Genomic DNA, 24264 nt, shown 5'->3' on the forward strand with positions numbered 1-24264 from the left:
GATTGAATAAACAAAACCATATCAAAGAAATATTTTCTCTAAGGAAAAAGAAGAATGTTTCTAGTATACCAGAAATACTGGATGAATTTAGAAATCACTTTCACAAGATTAACCATAACAACATTAACATGGAACCTAAAGATAAAATAAAGGAGTTTATAACCACAAACATGAATAAAAAGCTTAATAAACAACAGATTAAACTATTGGACAAGAGTATTTCATATACAGAAGTTATTACACAAATAAATAAGCTTAAATCAAACAAAGCACCAGGTAATGATGGTATTATACCAGAGATATATAAAATCCTTTCTAAAACTACATATTCATTAATACATAAGGTTTTTATTCTGGCCCAAACTGAGTTAATAACCCCCCCCATCTTGGCAATATACATTTATTTCACCAATTTTAAAACCTAATAAAGATCCAACTAGATGTTCTTCATATCGACCCATCTCATTACTTAATGTTGATTATAAAATGTTTATGAGTATTTTTGCTGATAGATTGAAGACAATTATCCCGGCATTATAGACATAGATCAGACGGGCTTCATTGTAAATAGAAATACTTTTGATAATATAAGAAGAACTTTAACATTAATTGATTTTGCAAATAGGAAAAGAAAGATTTAACACTTATTAGTCTTGATATAGGTTCAGCATTTGATTCAGTAAGTTGGGACTATCTGTTTACCTTACTGAAATGCACAAATTTCTCTGATGCATTTGTAAATTTAATTGAGCATTTATACAAAGGAACGCTGGCTTATATTAAGGTAGGAACATATGTTTCACAAAAATACCCATTCTTAAAGGTACAAAGCAAGGATGTCCACTTTCTCCACTATTATTCACTTTAGTAATGGAGCCTTGGGCTAATTTGATTAGAAACAGTACTGACATAGAGGGTTTTGAAATAGAAGAAAATACAACATCAAAAATTCAACTTTTTGCAGATGATGTTCTAATTACATCAGCAGGATCTAATTCTTCTATGCAGTCTTTATTTGATAAAATGATGAATTTTAAAAGTATTTCTGGTTTAATATTCAATGAAGAAAAAACTAAAATACTACCTATATATACACAAAAAAATACTCTCATTAGTGATTTTACTAAATATGTACCCAACTCAGGTCAGATAACTTATTTAGGTATAATACTATCTAAAGATATTAAATCTATTATATATAATAACTATAATACCTGTTTTCTTAATATACAAAATCTTTTTAATACCTGGAATAATATGTTTTTACTATGGAGGAGAGACTTACAATTATTAAAATGATAATATTCCCCAAGATTTTATACTTAATACAATCGATAATACTTTCACCTACAAAAATAACTATCAAGAAACTGAATACACTAATGTTAAATTTCTTATGGGCACCTAATAGACCTAGGATTGCATTAAAGAAACATACTAATAGCTGGTCTCAAGGGGTATTTCTTTTCCAGACTTTAATTTATATATTATCTCTTCTATTATAAAAGTTATTACTTTATTAATAGATCGGTCATATGTCGCAAAATGGAAAGATTATTGGGAGCTAATTAGTATGCACTTCATGAAAATCTCCTTAACACATAAAAATATGATTATAAATAACTCCATGTTGTGGTTGCTAAAGGAATTTTGTACTTCACCTATTACACCTAAACATATGGTCTGTTACCCATTAAATATTACTATTAGTTATCGTAACTTTATATTCATGCACCCTAAGTATAGGGAATGGAATTTTATTGTATTCCCTATAATTTATACTCAGGGTATGCTTATGTCATCTACTTCTGAAGGAGCTCATTTAGCTATAGATAATAATCTAAAGTACTGGTATCAGCTGATATCTGATAATAAAGTTAAAAATCTAGATTTCTTAAAACAAGAATTTGATCTAAGAGAAACTTGCTGGTTAGAGGTTCAGATCTTTAGACAACATCTCATTGATAGAATAGATCTAATGTCTACAACAGTTAAAGAATCTATTCCAAAACTGAGTGATTACTTGATAATAAATTTACAGCATAAAGTTTCTGATAAAGGTAAACTTTCATATATACATAAAATTATCAGACAAGAAACTTTTTACAATGTAGATTCATACTGGAATTATTTCACCTCTATTAATGGGGACCCACCAACTCAACAAGATAAACAATATATATTGGAATCTGCTTATAGAACTACATCTTCCATTGTCTGGAGACTTTATACATGGAAATTTTTACATAGATCTTTTTATACACCTTTGATGATGAATAAAATTAATAATAAAGATAATCTATGTAAGAGATGTAATGTAGAAATTAATGCTGACTGGGCTCATATGTTTTATGACTGTATGAAGTTGAAAGAATACTGGAAGTCAATTAATGAATTTTGCAGGCTCTTTTACAGATAATTTCATTATTTCTAAGTCTCTTATATTATTCAACACACCTGTACCTCAATGTGTTAAAAGATTAAGCTTCCCTTGTTATGGTCTATCCTAGCAGTGGCTAGGAAAATAATAACTAGAAATTGGATTTCAGATACACCTCCTTCGTTCAATGAATTTAAAAATGTTATGAATATAATGTGTCATATGGAAATAAGCACAATTAGAATGAGAACAACTAGAAAAACATCACATTTTATTGTATGGGATAATTTACAAAATTTGTTAAAAAAATTCTAATTTCAATAGCACAGTATTTTAGTTTAATTAATTGATCTGATTGTAGTGGATGTCTTTGTAAATACTTTAGTTGTTTTGTTGAATATTATAATAATACCTATTTTTAATTATTTGTATAAAATTGTTATGATATTTCTCTTATATGTTAAAACAATAAACTTGTTTTGAGAAAAAAAAAGAGTCACCAACAACATTGGTATTTTCTTACATTCTGCTTCCCTCTGGATCATCACTGTTCTGTTAATGTTGTCAAATATTTGCCTCCCCTCACCAAAACCACATTGATCCATATCTATCAATTTTGGCATCACTTTTGCCATTCTTTTAGCTATTATAGACATAAACACATTATAATCATTGTATAGTATTGAAATTGGCCTGCTGGATCTGATTGGTCTTTACTCACTTTAGGTATTACAGCGACCACCACTTTCTTCCAGGATGTTGGTACTTCTCCTCTTAAAATACTGTTAAACAAAACCTTCCAGATCTTTATCAGATTTCTCCTCCTAGCTCCTAAACTTCCACTAGAATACCATATATTCCTGAAGACTTTCCTGTGGATTGTCTGTACATCACCATTTTATCTCATTTTCTCCTATTCTGTTAGTAATTGAGCCTCATCTACCTCTAAGGTTGGTGTATTTAATTCTTCCATAAACATTTCCATTTGTACATTTTCTTGATTTCCATATTTCTCTGCTTTATACAGACTTTCATATATTTTCCAAAATATTTCATATACCTCTACAGTATTGCTTGTGATCTTCCTTGTTATAAGCTCCCTAAGCTTGGTGACAGCCCTTTCTACTTTCTGTTGCCTAAGTAATTGTGCTAAAAGATTTGTTTAGAATTATTATCAAAAACAGTTGCTTAACAGCAGCCGTTCCAAACTCATGTATATTATCGAGGCAATCCCTTATTTTCTGTTTAGCATTCTGCAGTTGCTTTTCTTCTTCTGTAAGATTCCCACTATTCTGCAGTACCTTAACATTTGTCAGTCCCACTAAATAATTTGTGTTACTTCTTAGCCATATCTCCCTTTCTTTTATTTCCACTCTATTTCTAAACTGCACTTTAATTTTATCCCACTCACTAGCTATATTTTCAGAAGAAATTTCTATTTTCTCTAATAACTTCTGAATAATTTCCACTACTCATTCCTTAAATTCCTCTATTTCAATAGATAGGTGGGAAGCGCCAGTGTCTCATTTTTATTTCATTACCCTGTGTTTTATTTTGATTATTATTGGTGCATGATCTGAAATAGTTATTGGGTGCATATCAGTACTTTCAGTTAAATGCATATGTTTCTGTGAAATTTAAATTCTGTCTAGCCTAGCCCAGTTTTTGTATTTTGGGAAGTAATATGCAAATTCACTCTGAACTCCTAGTACTGAATTCACATCTTCCATGCCAAATATTTTCTTAAATGTCTTCAAAAATCTACCCTCCTTTGTTATATTTTCCCTTCTGCCCCCCCCCCCCCGACACAGCTTCAAGCTGCAAATCAAGTTCCAGTCCACACCTATAAGTAATATTCCTTGCTGAAAGCTGATTATTTCTCCCAGAATTTTCTTAAATTCCATTATAGCAGTTTTTGGTGGAATAATAAATGCATGCCAGTGTAATCCTCCTCCCTTGCCAGTGGCCCCTTAGTACTACAAATCTACCATTATTATCTTTTTTTATCCTCTTCTATCACTGCTGGAGCTCCTCTTGCAATTAATGTTATTACTCATCTTTTCCTTTGTCCCAGGTATTCTGCTGAATAACCATCCTGAAAAATCTTTCTTTATCAAATTCACATGTTCAGTTCTTTCCAAGTGTGTCTCCTATAGCACAGCTATATATAGTTCACTACTCTTTTATTTTGTATTTATCTGTGAAACCCTTGACATTTAAAGGCATTACAGAAAGCATCATTGTGTTAAAAAGTTATTATTCCCATCTTTTATGTGCAGTAGCTTTTTTGTTAAATGTCTAGTTCCAGCTTTTGTGTTACAGGCAAACAGTGTTTGGCAGGTTAAACTTTTATATAGTTGTTTCTTGTCATATCCATATGAGCCTATGTCACATCTTACAAAACCTTTTGTTTTATTGAAAGCCCTCAAAAAAAAAACAAAAAAAAAAAAAAAAAACAAACACACCCAATACCCCCTAAAACTTATTAAGTTAATATTAACACACAAAACTACACACATCTTCAGATATTGAAGTTTTTACCCTCCTAATAGTAACAAGTGTCCCAAACTGACAGCCACACTTACAAATTTGAGTTAAGCTAAAGAAAGGTTATCCACGCTAAGACACATGATACAGCCTGTACTTCTACTAAGTGCTGTCTATTTTTGTCCTATCGTTATAGCTGTCCCAGCTGGGAAAACACTTAAATGCTTTCAGAAAACATAACTCCTAGCCATTTCTCTTTATCAGATTGTCTGTATGGAGACATGAGGACCAGATACAAGGTTGATACTAAGCATACATTTATTTGCTAGAATAAAAGCTTTGTAATATTCAATGTTCTTTTTTCATTTATTTGCTTTCTCTTAAAATTTCTTACTACATCAGGCTAAGATCCTTAATCCAGGCATTCCCATATGCAAAAATGAAAAAGATGCATAATTTTTTCTTTTGTCATGCTCTTTTAACCAGACTTTTTTTTACATTGCAGTACCTACATTTTTTAAACTGAACAAGGAGAAAGAAAGATGGGAGGAAGAAAAAAACAGGAATACCTGTTTACATTAATATTCCCCTTACACTTAAAAATTACTGAGAAAACTTTACTTTATAGCACACAGAGAAAATCATGCACTACAAAAATATTACTGTTAAGAAAAAATGTTTGTCTTTATTTACAGTTAACTTTCTACTTCTTCCCCTCTCCTAAGTGTTTTCTGAACATTAATGACATGAAGTAGGACATATGCTTTATAGTCCCCTACAAGTTAAACAGAGTCCAAAAATGCCCAATATTTCCAGATTTTCTTGTTCTGTCATGTTTTACAAATATAATTATTGCTTTGTAATCCCACATCTGTCAGTTTCCAAGTTACTGGTTTTATTCCTGTTCATTTCCATCTTCCAGATCCTGTCTCTGCTTTATTTCCAGTGTACTCTGGATTTTTCTAGTCAACTCTTGTGCTTTTTTCCTTCTGTCAAGCATTTTCTGTTGAAACATTGGAAAAGGTTAAACTGTCACAGTCTCTCTGTGGTCTTTATTACCAGAACAAGAAGCAGAATCTCCTTCTGTTTCACATCTCACTTTTTGTTGGGCAAACTTTTGTATTTCCTCCTTAGCATGTACTACAGCAAAAATTATTTTGTCCCTCCAGGAAAGAATGTTTTGAAGATAGCTGGGCACAGCAGTTTGAATTTCACACCTGCTTCTCGACATCCCGTGAATAGTGGAATACATTTACTCCTCTTCTGTCTGGTGTACTTTGAGTAGTCATTCTCCACAAACACTCCACTGTCTCATTTTAATACTCTGTCCTTCTGCCAGAGTTTTGTCAGAATCAACTCCTTCTGCAGGTAGGATTGCATCTTTACTATTAAAGGTCTATATTGCTTTCTCATAGCCAGGTTTTGAGCATACACACAATGTCCCCTTTCAATTAACAGTGCTTGCTGTGGAATTCCAGTCCAGTTGTGTACCTGTGCTTTCATAAAATTAATGCACTCTGTTCCTTCCACCTTCTTTGGCACAGCAGAAAATCTCAGGTTTTCTCTACATGCTCTGTCCTCTAATTCTTACTTTTTGAAACATCTCTTCTTGAGCAATCTCATATTCAGCCAACCTTTTCTTCATTTTGACCTCTGATTTTTGTATTTTTATCACCTCATTTGAATATCAGTTTAAAGCTTTTTCCAGCCTTTTGTTATTTGAGTTGATATACTTCATGAGTGTTTTGTTTATTTTTCATCAGTTCTGTGTGCAGTTGTCTTATACTTTCCTCTGGGTTAAGTCATGTCTGGAGCTTGCACTGCTTTTTGCTGAACAGCTGCAGTATTCTTCCCAGTCAGTGTTTTTTCCTTACCTTTTGTAGCTGATTTTCTTTCAGGGCATCTGTATTTCTTTTTTCCTGGCATTCAGGCAGTGCACTTACGTGCAACCATCTTGGAAGTCCATCTTTGAAAACTCTTTGGTCCGAGCATCAACATCCTTTACCAGGATTTGTCAGAAGAGAAGGGTTTGGTGGAGACAACAGATGTCCTTAAATCCAGGTTTCTGATTCTCCATCCCTGCTCCAAAGCAGTCAATTATTGCAAAAGCTTCAGAGTTTGCTTGGAGAGCAGTTTCAGGATAAAAGTGTAGGGGGTGTGTGTTTGTTATGTTAATATTGTTTTGATTACTTTTATATGAATGTAAATTTGCCTGTCACAAGTGATAATACAATAAAGGTGTTTGAAAAGAAAAAGGTGATGCTTGCCCTGATGAAGGCACTAAACTTTCTGAACCATCTTTGGTACCCAGGGCCTCTTCAAGTGGTTATAGACAATACCACAGTCATGTGGTTTCATCAACAAGCAAGGAGGAACTAGGTTGTTTCCCTTTGCATACTAACCATGTTAGTTGGGATATAGCTTCACAGCACAATCTCACTTTACTGGCATCCTGCATTCCGTCAGAGCAAAACTGTGTGGCAGACAAGCTGAGCAGGACCAGGGCAGACCTATACATGTGGAAAGTATATCGGGGGGTATTCCAAGGTTTGATACATCTGTGGGGAGTTCCTCAAGCAGACCTCTGTGCCTTCTTTCTGAACAGTCATCTGGCAAAATTCTGTTCCAGGATTCCATTCAAGAAGGCCTGGAAGACAGATGCCTTTTCTTTTCTTTGAACATGTATGCCTTTCCACCCTTTCCATTAATATCCAGGGTACTTCTGAAGATTCAGAAGGAATGAACCTCCACATCTACCAGAATACCAGTTCATCATGGTTCACTTACACTGGTAACTGTTGGAATGATGAGTGTTTTCTCGGAGCTGTATATAGCGAGTCAAGGGAAGTCATCCTTTTCCCCATTGTAGTGCAGTCTCAGAGTTGGCATGTGTAAAATAACTAGGGGGTGGGGGTAGTGAAGCCCCCCCCCCAAATGCTAATTTTTCTATTTTACAGGTATATTGTTGATTTGATGGCTTAGATGGAATCCTTATACTTTGGTGTAATTAGTTAATTCTGCTCAGTTTTTATTTATGTTGCCATCACTGATCTGTTATAGATTTGAATGCATTGGTAGATATGTATTTTTATCTGTTCACGTGTAGATATTATTTGTTTTTAATTTTTCTTTATGTGCCATAGAATGCTTTAATGTTGCTGTTTTCACTAGACGTACACTGTTAAAATGTGGTTCATCTAGTTTTGCTTCAGTGAAGTATATTTATTGAAAAAAGTCTTTTTGACTGAAGACTGCTTCTGTTTATTGATGGGAAACTGTTTTCATTTATGCATATACATTTGTGTGGCACACTGTTGGGCTTTTATGTTAATTTTCCTCAAGAGCTGTGCAGGTGAGTGCTGAACTGTGCCATACCACTTTGAGAGTGCTTAACAAAGAAAACTGTCCATTATCCTAGTGGAATGTGGCAATTTCAGAGTGGACTGTTTAAGTTATGGGTTACCATTTTGTCACAGGGGCCTCTTAACTTCTTATAAAAAGTGTGATTTATCTTGAAAGTATGCTGCTGACAAACTAATTTTTTTTGGATTTGTTTTGATGAAGTGAGATGCTGTAAACTGTGCTTTAGCAAATGATCCAACTGGTAATACAGTTATTGTAATATATTATGCCTTGTTGGCTTAGATAATAGCTGAAAAAAGTCAGCATTTATAGGGGTCTCTGTTTATCCAAAGTAAATTCATTTACTGAATATACTTCCACCCCCCCCCAAGATTTGTTGAAAGTGCATTTAATGTATTTGCGTTAGCTTGTTTGTAACTAGCACCTTCACACACACAGCTTTAGGGATATTGCATTCTGGTTATAAGGAAATATCCCCCTTTGCAGCAACCCTGTTTGAAAAATGGAATTTTCATGCAGTGTTGAAAACTTAAACTGATAGACTGTTATTAAATTGGACAGCACTGACTTTGACCACATACTTACTCACTTAAAACATTGTCTTTTTAAATATTTTCATTATCTATGTGTCTGTTTATTTACCTGATGGGCCCACTAAAGGTAACTTTATTTCATTTCAAGGATGACCTGAGTTCTGAGGAACAGTGTATATTATTATATGCTGATGAAGCATGGGCAGATACATAGAATAGGAACTTATAAAGCATAACTATATGATTTAACAAAAAAAGGGAAATACAAATATTCCAGGCATTAGCAGATAAAAACATTGCTTTGTAAGACATTAGATGATAGCTATGCAGCCGGGTTAAAAACAAAAAAAAACAATGATCCTGCAGCTATATTATTTAATTTGTAATTGTTTCAGTATAGATGGGGGGGCATGAAATTACAGTGGGAGTTAGAGACTGCTATGGACAGAATCTGACATCAGTATAGCTTTTGCCTCACCTTTTGGTCTGAAAGTCTTGTTTTTCTTGAACAGGAGCAAATGGAAGAGATGAAGAAGAAGGAAGACCGCCTTGAGAAGGAGATGGCAGAGGTACAGCTGCAGAACAAGCGACTAACAGAGCCCTTACAGAAGGCAAGGGATGAGGTTGCAGAGCTGCAGAGACAACTGGCCAACTATGAGAAGGACAAGGCTTCTCTTGCAGTAAGTAAGATGTTCTAGGCTGCGAATTATGCGTCTTTCAAATTGCATATGTACTGATATGGTGTTAAAGTTCTGCCTGCTGAATTACATTCAAGAACTCATTGAATGTGTCTTAGGCCTTTGTTGTATAAAGAGCTTTTACACAGTAATGAACTTGACAGTAGTAGTACTGTATGGAGCGATAAGTACACAGTCAGGATGTGTTTTCTTGAAAATTTGCAATAATATTATTAGCACCAAAGCAGTGCAGCTCTAAAAGTCCATGCCCCGTCTTTTATTTAGCTCCCTAATAGAAATTAAGCCACACTGTTTGTATGGGCATTAGTGTACAATTTCTTACGCATCTCCAGCGTTTCAGAAGTAACGTCATATGTGAAAATAAGCAGTGTCTTTTTTTATTACTTAAATTTTAAAGTTTAAAGCAAGACCGTATTTGATTGACTTTGTAGTAAGTGTGTCTTTTTACTCACATTTAGGAGCTCTGTTTACTGTAAAGTTAGTACTGTGCTGTTTCACTTGAGAGTCTTTGCAACTTCATCTTAACACTTAGCACACATCAGCCCATTGCATCCCCAAGCTGTTAAAACTTAAATCAATCTGCTTCTTAGCTGTACATACATTTGCAATGCTTAGATGTCTGCCTTATTTGGGCCCAACCTCCAAGCTAAAAAAAAAAAAAAAAAAAAACTCTGAGAAGAAAAGCATTATCAACTTTTAAATCCAAACAGATGGAAATGCCATGAATCCTTCTAAATAGAGATAAAGGCTGCTAGTCAAATACTGCCTTACTTCTAGACTGTGAAGGTGGAGTTCATACTGGACCACTTTAGTATATGGAATACTTCAACTTCTTTTTGAACTTTTGATTCAGAGGTATAAGGAAATTAAGTATATTTTTCAGCTACTGGCAGACACAGATCTGGATAAGCTGTTAGAATGCTTTACACCATCTGTGTAAATTCATTTATTTTACATTTTCATTGCACATTTAAAGCTAGTTGTATAATTGATTTTGCCAAGTATAATGCTTAATTGTATTTATTTTTCAAGTAAAGTGCCTTATTGTTCACTTTTAAATACTTCTAGCTGGTGATTTAATTATTATTTTAGGGGTATGTACTTTGGAATGGAGGAGTAATAACGGTTGTTATCTACCATTTGAAGAGTTACTGCTCAAACTACTGATACCTTACAAATATTTTGATGGTTGGCATAATTTAAGGGAAAATAGCAGTTGTGGTTTTGGTATGCTGGTGGCAGCATTGCTTTTAAAACAAGGTACTGGAGAGATGCGACTTGTAATCTCCCCTCGGAGTAAACTCTGTATGTTTATGTGCAAAATAAATGTGGTCAGGTTTTAATAGCTGTTAAGACTCCACTGGAAGACCCTTGATTCAGTCTGAGATAGGTAAAATCTTGGGAAGATAGTGAATATTATTCTTATCTGTAACTGTGGAGTTCTAGCTTATCTGGGTGTGACAGCTGTTGGCTAGTACCCGAGGCAGCAGTGTACAATCATTCATTCATTTAGTTTTGATAACTGGTTAAGTGGACTGGTTAACAGACCATTTTCGCCCATGACTCTGGGGTCCACTGGGCAGATATTACAGAGTCAAAGAGTACAGTCTGAGTATCATGTCAAATATTTAGACAGAAGCAAGTTAATTTATTACACTGGTGATCTCAAGAAGGATAACAAAGGAAATGACATGTTCACATAATAATTTGAAAAGTGCAGTTGTGTAAAATCTTACCATAATGGCAGATGTTCTTGCCTTCATTGTTGTAGTATTCTTAACATATGGAGATTCTCTGCCATGGAAGCCCGATGTCTGGCCATTCTACCAAAGACTCCTGTTGCTTTAAAGGTACACCAAATGTTACCCAAATGCTCCTTGCATAGTGTAGGGGATAAAGGTGATGTTCAGGCCTACCATAGTCACAAATGATTGCACCAGTAGGAATACCAGTCCAAGGAACCCAGGAGGTAATCTGTATATCCAGGCAGGCAAAGGACTAGGGGGAAGGAGGGAGGGAGTGAATACTGCTGCAGTAAAAGCAAGGACATCTTTCGTTACAGTACGATTTTACACAACTGTACTATGTCCTTACAGTCACTGCTGCAGTATTCTTAACATATGGGAGAGTGACAAAGCTCAAGAGGAAACTAAGGAGGGGGAAGAAGCAGAAACCAGGTGTAGGTGTTCCCTAGAGAATGAAAATGCGTTCAACTGGCAGAAAACAGATGCAGGTAAACAGACTGATGGTGGAAAGATACATTTGGACTGGCAGCAAAGAAGTTCTGACTGTGGTAGACCTGAACATAACTTTTATGCTCTGCACTACTCAAGGAGCGCTTGGGTGACGTTCGGTGTACCTTTAAAGTAACAGGGGTCTTTGGAAGACTGGTCAGATGTCGGGCTTCCATGGCAGGGAATCCGCATATGTTAGGAATACTGAAGCAGTGAATGTAAGGACATCAATATTTACAATGAGTAATTTGAAAGGCAACTCTACAGTGAGAACAGTGAAGGACAGAGTATTGGTTGAGCAAGCAAGCAAGGATCATTGTACAAATATTCAGTTAGCAAATCTGCTTTCAGGCAGCACATTTATCACTGCAGAGGCAGAAAGTGAGACTAAGGCCCTTTGCATGTTATTTGACATAAGCAGTGCAGATTTAAAGCATGTACCATCACATATAAATTGGAGGCAGTGGCACAGATCATGTAGCTGTATCTGCTGACTTTTGCACTCACCATAACAGTTGATCTTCAACTGAAGTTTCTGCAGAAAGGTTGAAGATACCTTCCCACTTTTCCCCTCATGGAGATATATAGCCTACCTGCTATATTTGACTGTATAGCTGTTGTTTGCTTATAGTGTTACATTTAGCAGCTTACTGTTAACAAGTTTTTCCTATAAATATACAGGTTTCTTAGTAGGAGAACTGAGGATAAAAAAGACCTAGCATTGCTTTTATATGGAGCACACATTAATAGAGAATGCTGGCGGACTAATCACATACTTTACCTTGCATTAGGGATTTTTGCTGGAAAAGTTTAGACAGTGATATCTGTTGAGTAGAGGCACATATGTTACTGTGGAAGTATCTTTCAAGATTTGCTGTTATGATGAGTGTGTCTCACAAACGTACTTTTAAGGATTTTTCATTGTTCTCATTAACAGGAAATGCAGTGATGAAAGGGGCAGAAAGAACTGAAAATTGCACAGGCTAATGCTGCTTTCTTGATGATTGAGATGCACATTAAAAGTCAAAGGATGTTAGCTGTAATCCTTGAACAGAGAAACTTTAAGTGCAATTGGGGGAAATTTGCGAACTGCAAAGTTACATTATGTCAATGTATTCAACCTTATCCAAGATGCATAGTATATGTGAGTAGCATCAGTGGCGGCTGGTGACTTCAAATCAAAGGGGGGCTGCAGGAGACAGCTGGTCAATGGGAAGGGTGTGGCCAACTAGAAAGGGGAGGAGCTATGCTCAAAACCACAAAAACTAACTAAATACACTACCCTGGGTGCCAAACCATCATTATGAGAGTCCAATCAAGACAAAATGAAGTGTAGAAAAATAAAAATATTTCAATGCATTGTCTGCCTGACAGCTTACTTAATATCTAGATGGAAACAAAAAGGTTGTGAGGCATGAAAAAATAAATAACTTTTTAAATACATTAATGGAATGCCAGTCAAAATCAAGTATAAGAAAAACAAGCAGAACTCAACTCAAACCACTTCTTGCACTGCAGTTCTAATTATAATTTATATTCAGCTTTATTAAAGTACCAAGTAACATGTTGAAAGTAGAAATCTCGGATGCCCCCACTTGTAAAAATGTTTCTTATCCAAAAAAAGACCTGCTGCCTGACAACTATGTACTTGTTTCATGGGGAAAACATGATCAAAGTAAAAAAATGAAAAGCAAACAAGAAATAAGATCAAGATACATTGCTTAAAAGGATTACTGTACAGGTTATGGACCACACAATTGGCATTCTGTTTAGTTTATGGGTAAAGCCTGCAAAGATGACTGGAAGTCTCCAAGTGTAATGAGCTTCTTAAAATAATGTAATCCTGTCCTTTATTACAAATACTGTCATATGCATTTCAATACCCAAGGCTTATACATTATCTAGTTAAGTATTCTCTACATGGCAACAACAGAAAGGCTTTCAATGTTGCCAATTCTTTAACAGTATGCTTATTAAAGCTTACTTGCATCTTACGATCTCAGCCAACCTTACCTGATGGTCATTAAAGTATTGCTACTTAAACACAGAACAACAGGCACTTTGAGTAATAAGCATAAATCAACAGTACAAAAAATATGACAGAAACCAGACCATTCTGCAAAAATTAAGGACAGATGAAAAGCCACTCTAGTACTTATGTCTACCTTGGATGGGGGGGATACTTTGCACATTTACACTGCATAACTACTCCTTGCCTTGCTTCGACACATCCAGAGTCACTACATGGGGGAGTGGGGTGCAACAAGTATGTCACAATTTGAAATGTCTCTGGCTAACTGTGATGGCCCTGACATATTTGTCATACCTCTCAAACTCAGAGCAAGAAATCTGGACAAAGCCAAACAAAGAAGTGGGACAAAGGCCCAAAAATAAGGACATTTTTTTTTAATATTGCTCTTATAAACTTAGAAAGATAACAGAATAGTAGGTCTTGCATTAGTATGACTTTTCTGAATGGTATGAAATCTGAAACTCAAATGTCTGTCATTATTTTCTGACTTCAGTCTTTAATGATTTGTCACTAATTTGCAAAAAAAACCCCCACAATTTTATGAAAAATGGCCCAAAAATGTGATGTAAAAATATAAAATAGCCACACAATACAGCTGGGAACCCGTCAAAGAAAGGACACTTTAATATTAGTACTGCTAATTTGAGCAGCCACACAATACAGCTGGGATCCTGTCAAAGAAGGGACTCTTTTTTTAATATTAGTACTGCTAACTTGAGCAGCTGACAAAATAAAAGAATCTACATACATTTCTGTAATAAAAGTAATCTATATCTCTGATTATTACAGTTATTTCTTAATTGTAAACCCTCCATGTTTTCTTCCAAAATTGCTATTTTGCAGAGGGATTATTAGGGGGAAGAGCAACATTTTGAGCCAAAATCAGGGACAGTTGAGCGGTCTGGCTATGCCTAATTCTATAAAGCAATTTATTTGCATGTACCTCTCAACCTGTTTATGCAATAAATATGGACAAGGCCAAATATATTGGGGAAACATATAAACAGTACTTAAAATTGCTCTTGTATAAACTGAGACAGTTGATAGAACAACATGTCTTACTTTAGCATGCATTTTTTAAAGGTTATGAAGTTTGAAACTCAGTGTGTCATTATTTAGTGACTTAATTCCTAAATGATTTGCCAGAAAACCACAAATTTTATGAGGAACAAACCAAAAATAAGAAGCAAAAATCTATTCATTCTTTGAAAATCTGGACAGTTGGGAGGTATAGTTCAGCTGGGGCTGTCTTTAAGTTTGCCGCCCTTCCCCCCCTCACAAAATCATGGTCGAATGGAGCCTCCCCCTGCAGCCATTCCAATGATCCATTACTTGGCTATTTCACTCCATTTACCATAAACACTAATGTGCATACTGATTTACTTCTATGATGATTTGGACTTCATTTGAAAGTTTTATTTTGCATTTTATAGCACAAACACTAAGACATCTGCTAAACAAACTTAGCATTAAAACTTCTCTGCCCTTGAAACTCACATTCACTGAAACAGCATTGAAACCCACATTCAAAGAAAATACATTTTACCAGTGGCAGATAAAGATTAATTCTGGGCTGTTTTCAAATCATAGGCCCCTTGCATATGAAACATGCATGTGCTCTTTGATATACCTTCCTATTGTTTTGAACATTTTTCCAGGAAACAAAACGCATGCACCAATAATGACAAAACTGCCCAATTCAGAACATCTTTCCAGTAAACAATGAAACAAAATGCATGCACCCATAATGACAAAACTGCCCACTTCAGAACATTTCCATCATAAGTCTACTCAAACTTCTACAGTCCACCATTATCAGTAAATATGCACAATTCTACAGTCCACCATTATCAGTAAATATGCACAATTCTACAGTCCACCATTAACAGTAAATATGCACAATTCTACAGTCCATTATCAGTAAATATGCACAATTCTACAGTCCATTATCAGTAAATATGCACAATCTCTGAAGAAGTAAAAAAGTCATCTAAATAATTCCACATTAAATAAATCTGTAACTAATGAAGAGGTTGTTGCTAGCAAACACCTTTATATTTCATGGTTTCATCGAAAAATAAAGTGTCTGATGCCTCTGAGGAATAAATTGCCTAAATTACATTAAAGATGATAAGCTAGTAATATTGCAATAGGAAATGGGTGGCAAACTGATAACAGGCTCGTATAGTTAGTATCTTAACATTTTCAGTATGGCAGCATTCACCCGTTGTGGGAGTAGAACCAACAACCTTCTGCATCAAAAGTAAGCACACAACCTGTTGTGCTATTAACAATGCAAGCTGACTTAACAAAAGCAGCACTAAACTTCTCTTCCCCTGCTGCTCTCAGATCCTTGTAAAATCTACTCAATACTCAACTGCATCTCAACTTTGCAGCACAAGAAATCTGGAAAAAGCCAAATTTATTGGGGGGGGGGGTCAAAAGGCCAAAAACCAGGGACACATTAAACATTGCTTGTATAATCTTGGAAAGTTGCTAGAATAAAATGCTGTGTTACCACCATACATTTCACTGCCAATGTCCCTGTGCAAAACAGTCAGAGCAACATGCCACTATGACAAATCACCTGCTTTGTGAAAGAAAAATGCTGTGTTACCACCATACATTTTACTGCCAAGGTCCCTGTGCAAAACAGTCAGAGCAACATAACACTATGCCAAACCAGCTGCTTTGTGAAAGAGAGGAAGACTGAAACTTAAATGGCTATCATTTAATGAATTCAGTTCTCACCATAGCTCTCAATCTCTTAGCACAAAACACCTGGATAAACCCAGTAATGAGGGAATACAGCCCTCAAACATATTCAGTGAATTCAGTTCTTGCCATAGCTGTCAACCTTAGCACAAAAAACCTGGACAAAGCCAATAATGGGGTAATACAGTCCCAAAAATAAGGACAAATTTCAAATATTCATCTTATAAACTTAGAAAATTGCTAGAATAAAAGGTTGTGTTACTATGTATTTTCTGAAGAATATGAAGTCTGAAATTCAAATGACTGTCAATTTTACTTCTGATGGAACAAAAACAATTTTCAGCAGAGGCCCAGGGAGAAATACTGCAAACACGTCTTTGTAAAATGGCAGGACACCAGAACAAATCCACACAAACACAGGGATGAGATGCAGACTCCACACAGAAGACACCCCAGCCAAGAATCAAACCAGGAAAAAACTATAGCTGTGAGGCAACAATGCTACCACTGCACCATCAAATATGTAAGGAATTAAACATTCAGAAACCTGAAGTCTGAAATTCAAATGCCTGTCAATTTTATTTAACATTTGTTATTCAGGACAGTCTGACTTGGAACAAAAAAACAATTTTCAGCAGAGGCCCAGGAAGAAATAATGCAAACATGTCTTTGTAACATGGGAGGACATAAAAGCAAACCCACACAAACACAGGGAGAAGATGCAGACCCCACAAAGAAGCCAACCCAGCCAAGAATCAAACCTGAGAATCTGCACCTGTGAGGGAACAATGCTACCACTGCACCATCAAATATCAAGCATTGCAACATTTAGAAACCACAGATATTATGAGGAACAGATCAGATCAAATAGGAGGCAAAAATCTGCAATTTTTTTACACACACACTTTCATAAAGTACTCCAGCGAACGAAGCAAGTCCAGCAGTAATTCCACAATCCGAACACCTACCTGAAGCCTGCACACTGAAAGTCCTGTGAGAGCAGCTCCAGTCCTCCTCATCTCATTGGTTCTGACTGCGGCTGAAGCAGTCCGGAGCTCCTCGGTTCTGTGCGGTCGTCACGTCACTGCACAGATTCCTGGTATCTCACAGCAATGATTGCTGGATATCTCTTTGCCCATATCTGGACTGCTGATAAAGGCAGTCTGAGTTGTCCATGCATGCGCAGAGGATCGGGACTCGTGATTTTTTTTTCTTCTGTTTGTTTTTTTGTTTTACAGATTTTTTTTTTTTGTTTTTTTTCTAGGTGAGAGGGCTGCAGTCCGGCAGTCCGATAGGAAGAGCCGCCCCTGAGTAGCATGGGTTGTCTGTGGTTAAGGGGAATGCTTATATGCTGTAACAGAAAGCCTTGGAATTTGCTATCAGTTTTAGAAGTCACAGTCTAATTTTTGATGTATCAGGACACACCATACCAGGTTTAGCACATCTGCAAAAAAGTCACACAATTGGTGGAGCAGTAACAGCACAAGACCTCTCTGGGGAAACCTTAACTGAAGTAAACTATAAACAATCATTGTCATATTGCTGCCTCCATTAGTGGTCTTCTGTTATGGTAAGTACCATACGTACTTGTTTTTTTTTTTTTGCCTCAAGAAATTTTAGTTAATAGGCTTCTTAATATGTATGCCAAAGAAAGACCCTTTGTCACACTAATTAAAATTAATTCTATATTTTATTGTAGAACACCAAAGCCAGGCTGAAGGTGACAGATAAAGAATACAAAGACTTAAAATGGGAACATGAAGTCCTTGAACAGAGATTTGTTAAGGTAAGAGTAAAATGTGTGTGTTTAGTTGCTTATATGCTTAGTTAGAAAAAAGTTTGGTCTTAAATTTTATACAGTACCCTACTGTGTTATCTGTAGGCTTTTAGGTCTTGCATGTCACTCAACTTTTTTATTGTTACAGAAATTATTTCTCTTTTTCTTTTTTGTTGTATCAGGGTTGTGTCTGAATAGGGATAAAATGTACAGTAACCATTGTATTTGTATTTGTTTTTGTATATGAGCATAAAATCAGTTATGTTTAGATTTAATTTCTTGCCTCCAGGGTTCCCTTTTATGAGCTCACAAACAGGTACCGAATAAAAAAAATGGTAACTTATTTCTGAGCCTTGTTATATGCTAGATCATAAAATGTTCTACCATTGTGGCTGATGTTTATGTTTTCACATCCTACTCGCTGTAATACCGAGTGTATTTTTGGACACAGTGATTCAGTTAGTGATGGGTCAGACAGAACTTTAAGAATAGGCAAAGATCCTACTGAGTGTATACATTTTAAGATGATTTCCACAACTTAAATACCAGTCTTCAGTTATTCTTTTAAAAACGCTTCTGCATTTTCTCTAGTAGGACAAGACATTTAGATAAGTATGTGCAGGAGGTCATACTGTATTTTGTGATGGGCCACTTCAAAGCCTTATTAAAAGAAGTTATACTTAGTGATGAGATGCTGGTAAAACACATTGATGTGCTTTGAGTCAAAAGTCAAGTCTTTTTTTTTCTAATAGCACAAAATACTTCAATATTATCCACTGGATTAAAGCCTTGGTATATTTTAAGTCGCATTCACATTTTTATTCCTGAATATTGCTGTGATGCATTTCTTAAAGATAAACATTTAAACTGGCTCTTGCATAATACATATCCACATAAGTTAAAAAAAAATTGGGAGGACCGCTAAGTCTAAAGGTGATGTGTTAATAAAGCCAAACTTGATGCATCTACTTATTTAGTTAGCTGCACATGATTCCTAGATTTAATACCACCACTAAAAGCAGTGATTAATGTTTTTGTTACTCAACCCTTTGAAACCTAACAAGTTATTTTAGACTCCTTTGTTACCTTTCCAGCTAGTTCTACCATTTGTTTTCTGATAGCGCCTGTTGTGTATCACCATAATTACTATATTTATTTTTTGTCTTTTATAATCAAAGTTTTTTATCATCCTTGAGTGAGAGATTGTGTCATATGAACTGACAGCTTTTGATCAAAGGTAATCCATATTTGCTGAATAAACTCCTCTGATTTCGGAAGCAGGATCTGTCCTACACAGCTCTAGCCTTACCCTGATCCAATGACACGAGATTTCCTATATATTTATCATACTAATCATTGCTGCAGTAGCATTAGCTAACATGGGTTATATCCTGCCAAGGATATAATAGCCAGCCAGCTTGTAAAGCTTCAGAGCACCTTCCATGCACCCAACCTGTAAAGCAGCTCAGGCTGAGCTGAGCTGACTAATAGACAAGTTTGGGCACAAAGCATATCGGAGCTTTATTGCTGCCAAGGTTTTTGAGGATCCATGATCAGCTTATGCATCCCTTAAATGGGCAGATAATTTCCTTTTGGGGAAAAAAGACTTCCACTTTCTTTATTTTGTTGATGTTTTATTACTTTCTTTTTCAGTAAAGTTACTTTAAAGTTAGGAGTGTTTTGTTTTAATGGACTGTCTTAAGACTTTTAAATGGACCACTTGTTTTTCCTGTCAGTTTAAAAGTAGAGTAAAGTAACTGAAACTATTTTTTCTGTGGAGAAGTACTGCTTATTTTTCTTTTGTGGGGCTGGCATTGTGTTTTAAAGTGTTTTTACTGTATTTTTATGTCAAAAAATAACTTTTGTGGACTAGTAGTATTTGCTGGCAATTGCTGCTTGTGTTTCCTGGGATAGAGGCACCATTTTTGGTTTGACCATGGAACAGTCTACTGGTCCCATGGTCGGTCCTTCTTCAAGTTATAAAAAGCAAAAATTAAGCAAACAACCTTTACCACCACAGCAGGCTAGCATTTTGTCTCAGCTGTAGGTGTTGACTCTGCTATGCTCATTTGTTGTACTTCAGATCACTCATCTTTTACCCTGGATCTCTCTAGTGTAGCACCTACAGCCCCTGTGGACCAGGGTTTAGCCACATACTCTGCAGCTGTTGGGGTCCCCTTAGTGGGCAAGGAAAAGACACTCTTGTCAGTCCTGGGAGAGGGAACAGGGAAGGTTTCCCTTTTGTGTCAGAATGCTGTGCCCATCCCCTGGGGAAGCAGCTACTTCCATTTGTAGCACTGCTACCCCATTTTCCTGTCAAAATGATACAGAAAACCCATCATGTATCTACTCCTCCTCAATATTTGGATAGAAGAAGTTTACTGGGTTTTTTCTCATGGTTAAATTCAGGCTGTTGACCGTTCGTGTAAAGTAGTTTCTAGTAGAAGAAAGAGGCATTCCTCTTTTCCTGAAGAGATTAAAGATTCTGAATCTGAACAGGAAGTTGCAGGGACGGATACTATTTTTCCCTCAGATTTCTGATTCAGACTCTGAGGCGATGTCCATTTTTTATTCTCCTTGTGGGAGTTTCTCTTTCTCTGAGACTGTTGCTAGAATGTGCCATTGTTTTCAGTGACAGAACATTGAGTGTTTTCAGTTCCTCAGAAAATACTATGAGTTGTTACAGTAGAATTTTCCAGAACCCACACCCATTCCTCCTGTTCTCTCAACTTTAGAGAATGTGAGTGTTAGTGCCTGCAATTTTCCAGATAGTCAGACGGCTGCTCCTAAAAAGGCAGATAGGATGGATAAAGTTCCTCAGTCTTTCAAATTCTTATACACTATTCCCAAACCTGACTCTGCAGCTTTAGTTGATCGTAACTGGTTGATCCGTGCAGCTAAGTACTTAGTTAATTCCAATCCTACTCTTTCTGATAATGATGGGAACATTGTTGATAGGTATGAGAAAAGTATATACCTTCTGTGACTCTGATTTTCAGAATTTTGAACTGTCAGGCACATGTTAAAGTTTATTCTAACTAATTGTGAAAGTATGAGGAATGTTTTATCTGCAGTTTCTTCTTGTGAGAAAAAATCTGCTTTAAGTGGCTTAGCTTCTTCTGTTGCACAAGTCACTACTCATTGTTTGCAGTGTAAGTATGACTGTTGATACTTCTTCTGGGCTATGACCACTGGTACTGGTTTGAGGAGGTTTGCATAGCTGCCTTCTCAGAACCTTCCAGGTGATGTTAAAAATGAGGTTTTAAAATTTCTCTTGGATAGAGGTTTAGTGTTTGGTCCCTCTGCTGCAGAGGTGATCAAAAAGTATGAAGAAAGGTGCAGGCTGATACATGGAATCTCTAAGATTTTTCAGCCCTCCTTTTCCAAATTGTGCAAGGGATTTTTTTATTTCCTCATCTAATTCTGGAAAAAAAAAACAAAGTCTCAAAAATATTCAGGTTAACCGACATTTAAGAAGAAATGTCAGGGAGTTCCAAAAAGAAGTCTCAAACCTCCCAACAGCGATGACATTCCTACAAGTCTGGATGACTGTTCAAGAGACCTTGAGACCCCCCCACCACCACCACCACCACCACCACCCTGGCCCATTTTTTCTTCCAGAAAGTCTAAGTCTCCATTTTTCTGTTTGACAACAGATTGTTTCAGACAAATGGTTTTGAAAAAACATTCATTAGGATTGCAGCTAACTGCGGAAGGAAATTCCTCCTTTCCAGGGGGGGGGGGTCATTCCTCATTTTCCAAGTCAGACTGTTTTTTTTTTTTTTTTGCTTCCTGTTCCTCATCCCATGCTGTCCCAAGGAGTAATAAAACCAGTTCCTCCTTCCCAGGTGGAGAAGGGTTTTTATTCAAGGATGTTCCTACTTCCAAAGAAAGAAAGAAAGAAATTGCTTGGAGACAAGATCTGGATATTTCTTTCCTGAACCTGTCTGTGATAGTGCCCAAATTTAAAATGTTGTCATGTCACAACCTGTAACAACTTCTTCCTCTTTCATGTTTCCTGGTAACACTAGACTTTAAAGATGCTTATCATCTTATATCCATATTTATCCAGGCTTCAGACATTTCTTAAGGTTTTCTGTGTGTCTGTATCACATTATCAGTTCTTTGCCCTACTCTAAACTACCCACTACACCACGAGTGTTCACAAAGTGTCTAGCTCCAGTTATAGGTCATAGCAGGCTGCAGGATATCTGTATTTTTTCATGTTTAGCCGACTTGCTTATCTTTGCTGAGGCTTTTTCAAAGTGTCAGGAATGTCTCTGTCTTGGGTGAGAGATCTCTTATACAAGCTCGAATTTCAAGAGAACATTCAAACGTCTGCCTCGACTCCTTCACACAGGATTGTGTTCCTGTGATGTCAGGCACCTCAGTTCAAAGAGGGAAAAATGGATTTTTATCTACATCTATTTCTAAGTTTTTCCTCTCACACTTTGGTATTCCTAGCTTTGTCCTTTTAGGGGGTCAGCCTCCGCTGGTAGGAAATGTTTGTCGGGCTTCATACCCAAACTTGTCTTTTAGTCAGCTCAGCTCAAGCTGCTGACAGTTTGGGTGCACAGAATGTGCCCTGAAACTTTCAAAGCTGGCCAGCTGTTATAACCTTGGCAGGATATAACCCGATGTAGCTAAGGCTACAGCAGAAATGATCATTCAAACATTACTGCTACGGTCATTTCAACTTACGCAACTGTACTTTCTTGCTGTGGTTTATCTTTGTGGGTGTTAACACTAGTAATCCATTTCCTTGTAATTGGTATGCTATCATCACCGGTGGCTTCATTAAACAGTTTAGTTTTGGTTCTGCTATGCTCTCTTTAATGCTGTCTTTAATTTTTTGAAAGAATGCCTTAGAGATGTTATACAGGCCAGTGAAGATAACTGTTTTTTGTTGTCAAGGGAGCTATTGAATCTACATGTTCTATAAATGTTAACAGTATTCATGCATGTATATACAGTGGATATAAAAAGTTTACACACCCCTGTTAAAATGCCAGGTTTTTGTGATATAAAAAATGAGACCACCATAAATCATTTCAAAACTTTTCCCACCTTTAATGTGACCTATAACTTGTGCAATTCAATTGAAAAACAAGGAAGGATGCAAGGAAGAGTGGGCAAAAATATAAAAAATAAAAAAATGTACAATACGCTGGTTGCATAAGTATGCACACCCTTAAACTAATACTTTGTTGAAGCACCTTTTGATTTAATTACAACATACAGTCTTATTGGGTACACACTTGCCATCAATTAAAGAGACTCTGATTAACCCCAAATAAAGTTCAGCTGTCCTAGTAGGAATTTCCTAACATTTGCACAGTTGCCTGCTACAGCAAAAGCCATGGTTCACAGAGAGCTTACAAAGCATCAAAAGGATCTCATTGTTGAAAAGTATCAGTCAGGAGAAGGGTACAAAAAAATTTCCACAGCTTTGGATAATACCATGGAACACAGTGAAGACAGTCATCAAAAAGTAGAGAAAATATGGGGCAACAGTGATGTTGCAAAGAACTGGACGTCCCTCCAAAATTGATGAAAAGACAAGACAAAAATTGGTCAGGGAGGCTGCCAAGAGACCTACAGCAACTCTGAAGAAGCTGTAGGAATTTCTGGCAAGTACTGGTTGTGTACTACATGTGACAACAATCTCCCATATTCTCCATATGTCTGGACTGTGGGGTAGGGTTGCAAGATGGAAGCCTTTTCTTAAAGAGAAAAACATCCAGGCCCAGTTTAATTTGCAAAACAATACATCAAGTCTCCCAAAAACATGTGGGAAAATGTGTTATGGTCTGATGAGACCAAGGTTGAACATTTTGGTCACAATTCCAAAAGGTAAGTTTGGCGCAAAAATAACACTTCACATCACCAGAAGAACACCATCCCCACACTAAAGCATGGTGATGGCAGTATCGTGCTTTGGGGTTGCTTTCCTTCAGCTGGAACTGGGGCTTTAGTCAAGGTGGAGGGAATTATGAACAGTTCCAAATACCAGTCACTTTTGGCCCAAAACCTTCAGGCGTCTGC

The 24264-nt window shown here is 36.3% G+C and overlaps 1 protein-coding gene across 3 annotated transcripts in view; it reads left to right on the plus strand.

The window, feature by feature from the left end:
• GAS8 (growth arrest specific 8) overlaps positions 1-24264 on the plus strand; it is a 517118-nt gene that overhangs the window by 251704 nt on the left and 241150 nt on the right. For all 3 annotated transcript variants that reach the window (XM_044081740.1, XM_044081739.1, XM_044081737.1), the window contains 2 exons: positions 9276-9443; positions 18142-18228. In XM_044081740.1, the coding sequence (XP_043937675.1) occupies positions 9276-9443; positions 18142-18228 (255 nt within the window). The remainder of the gene's footprint in view (positions 1-9275; positions 9444-18141; positions 18229-24264) is intronic.

The sequence above is a fragment of the Protopterus annectens genome, chromosome 8.part1, assembly GCF_019279795.1.
Source record: "Protopterus annectens isolate FY-2018-M chromosome 8.part1, PAN1.0, whole genome shotgun sequence".
In the NCBI taxonomy this organism is placed as follows: Eukaryota; Metazoa; Chordata; order Ceratodontiformes; family Protopteridae; genus Protopterus; species Protopterus annectens.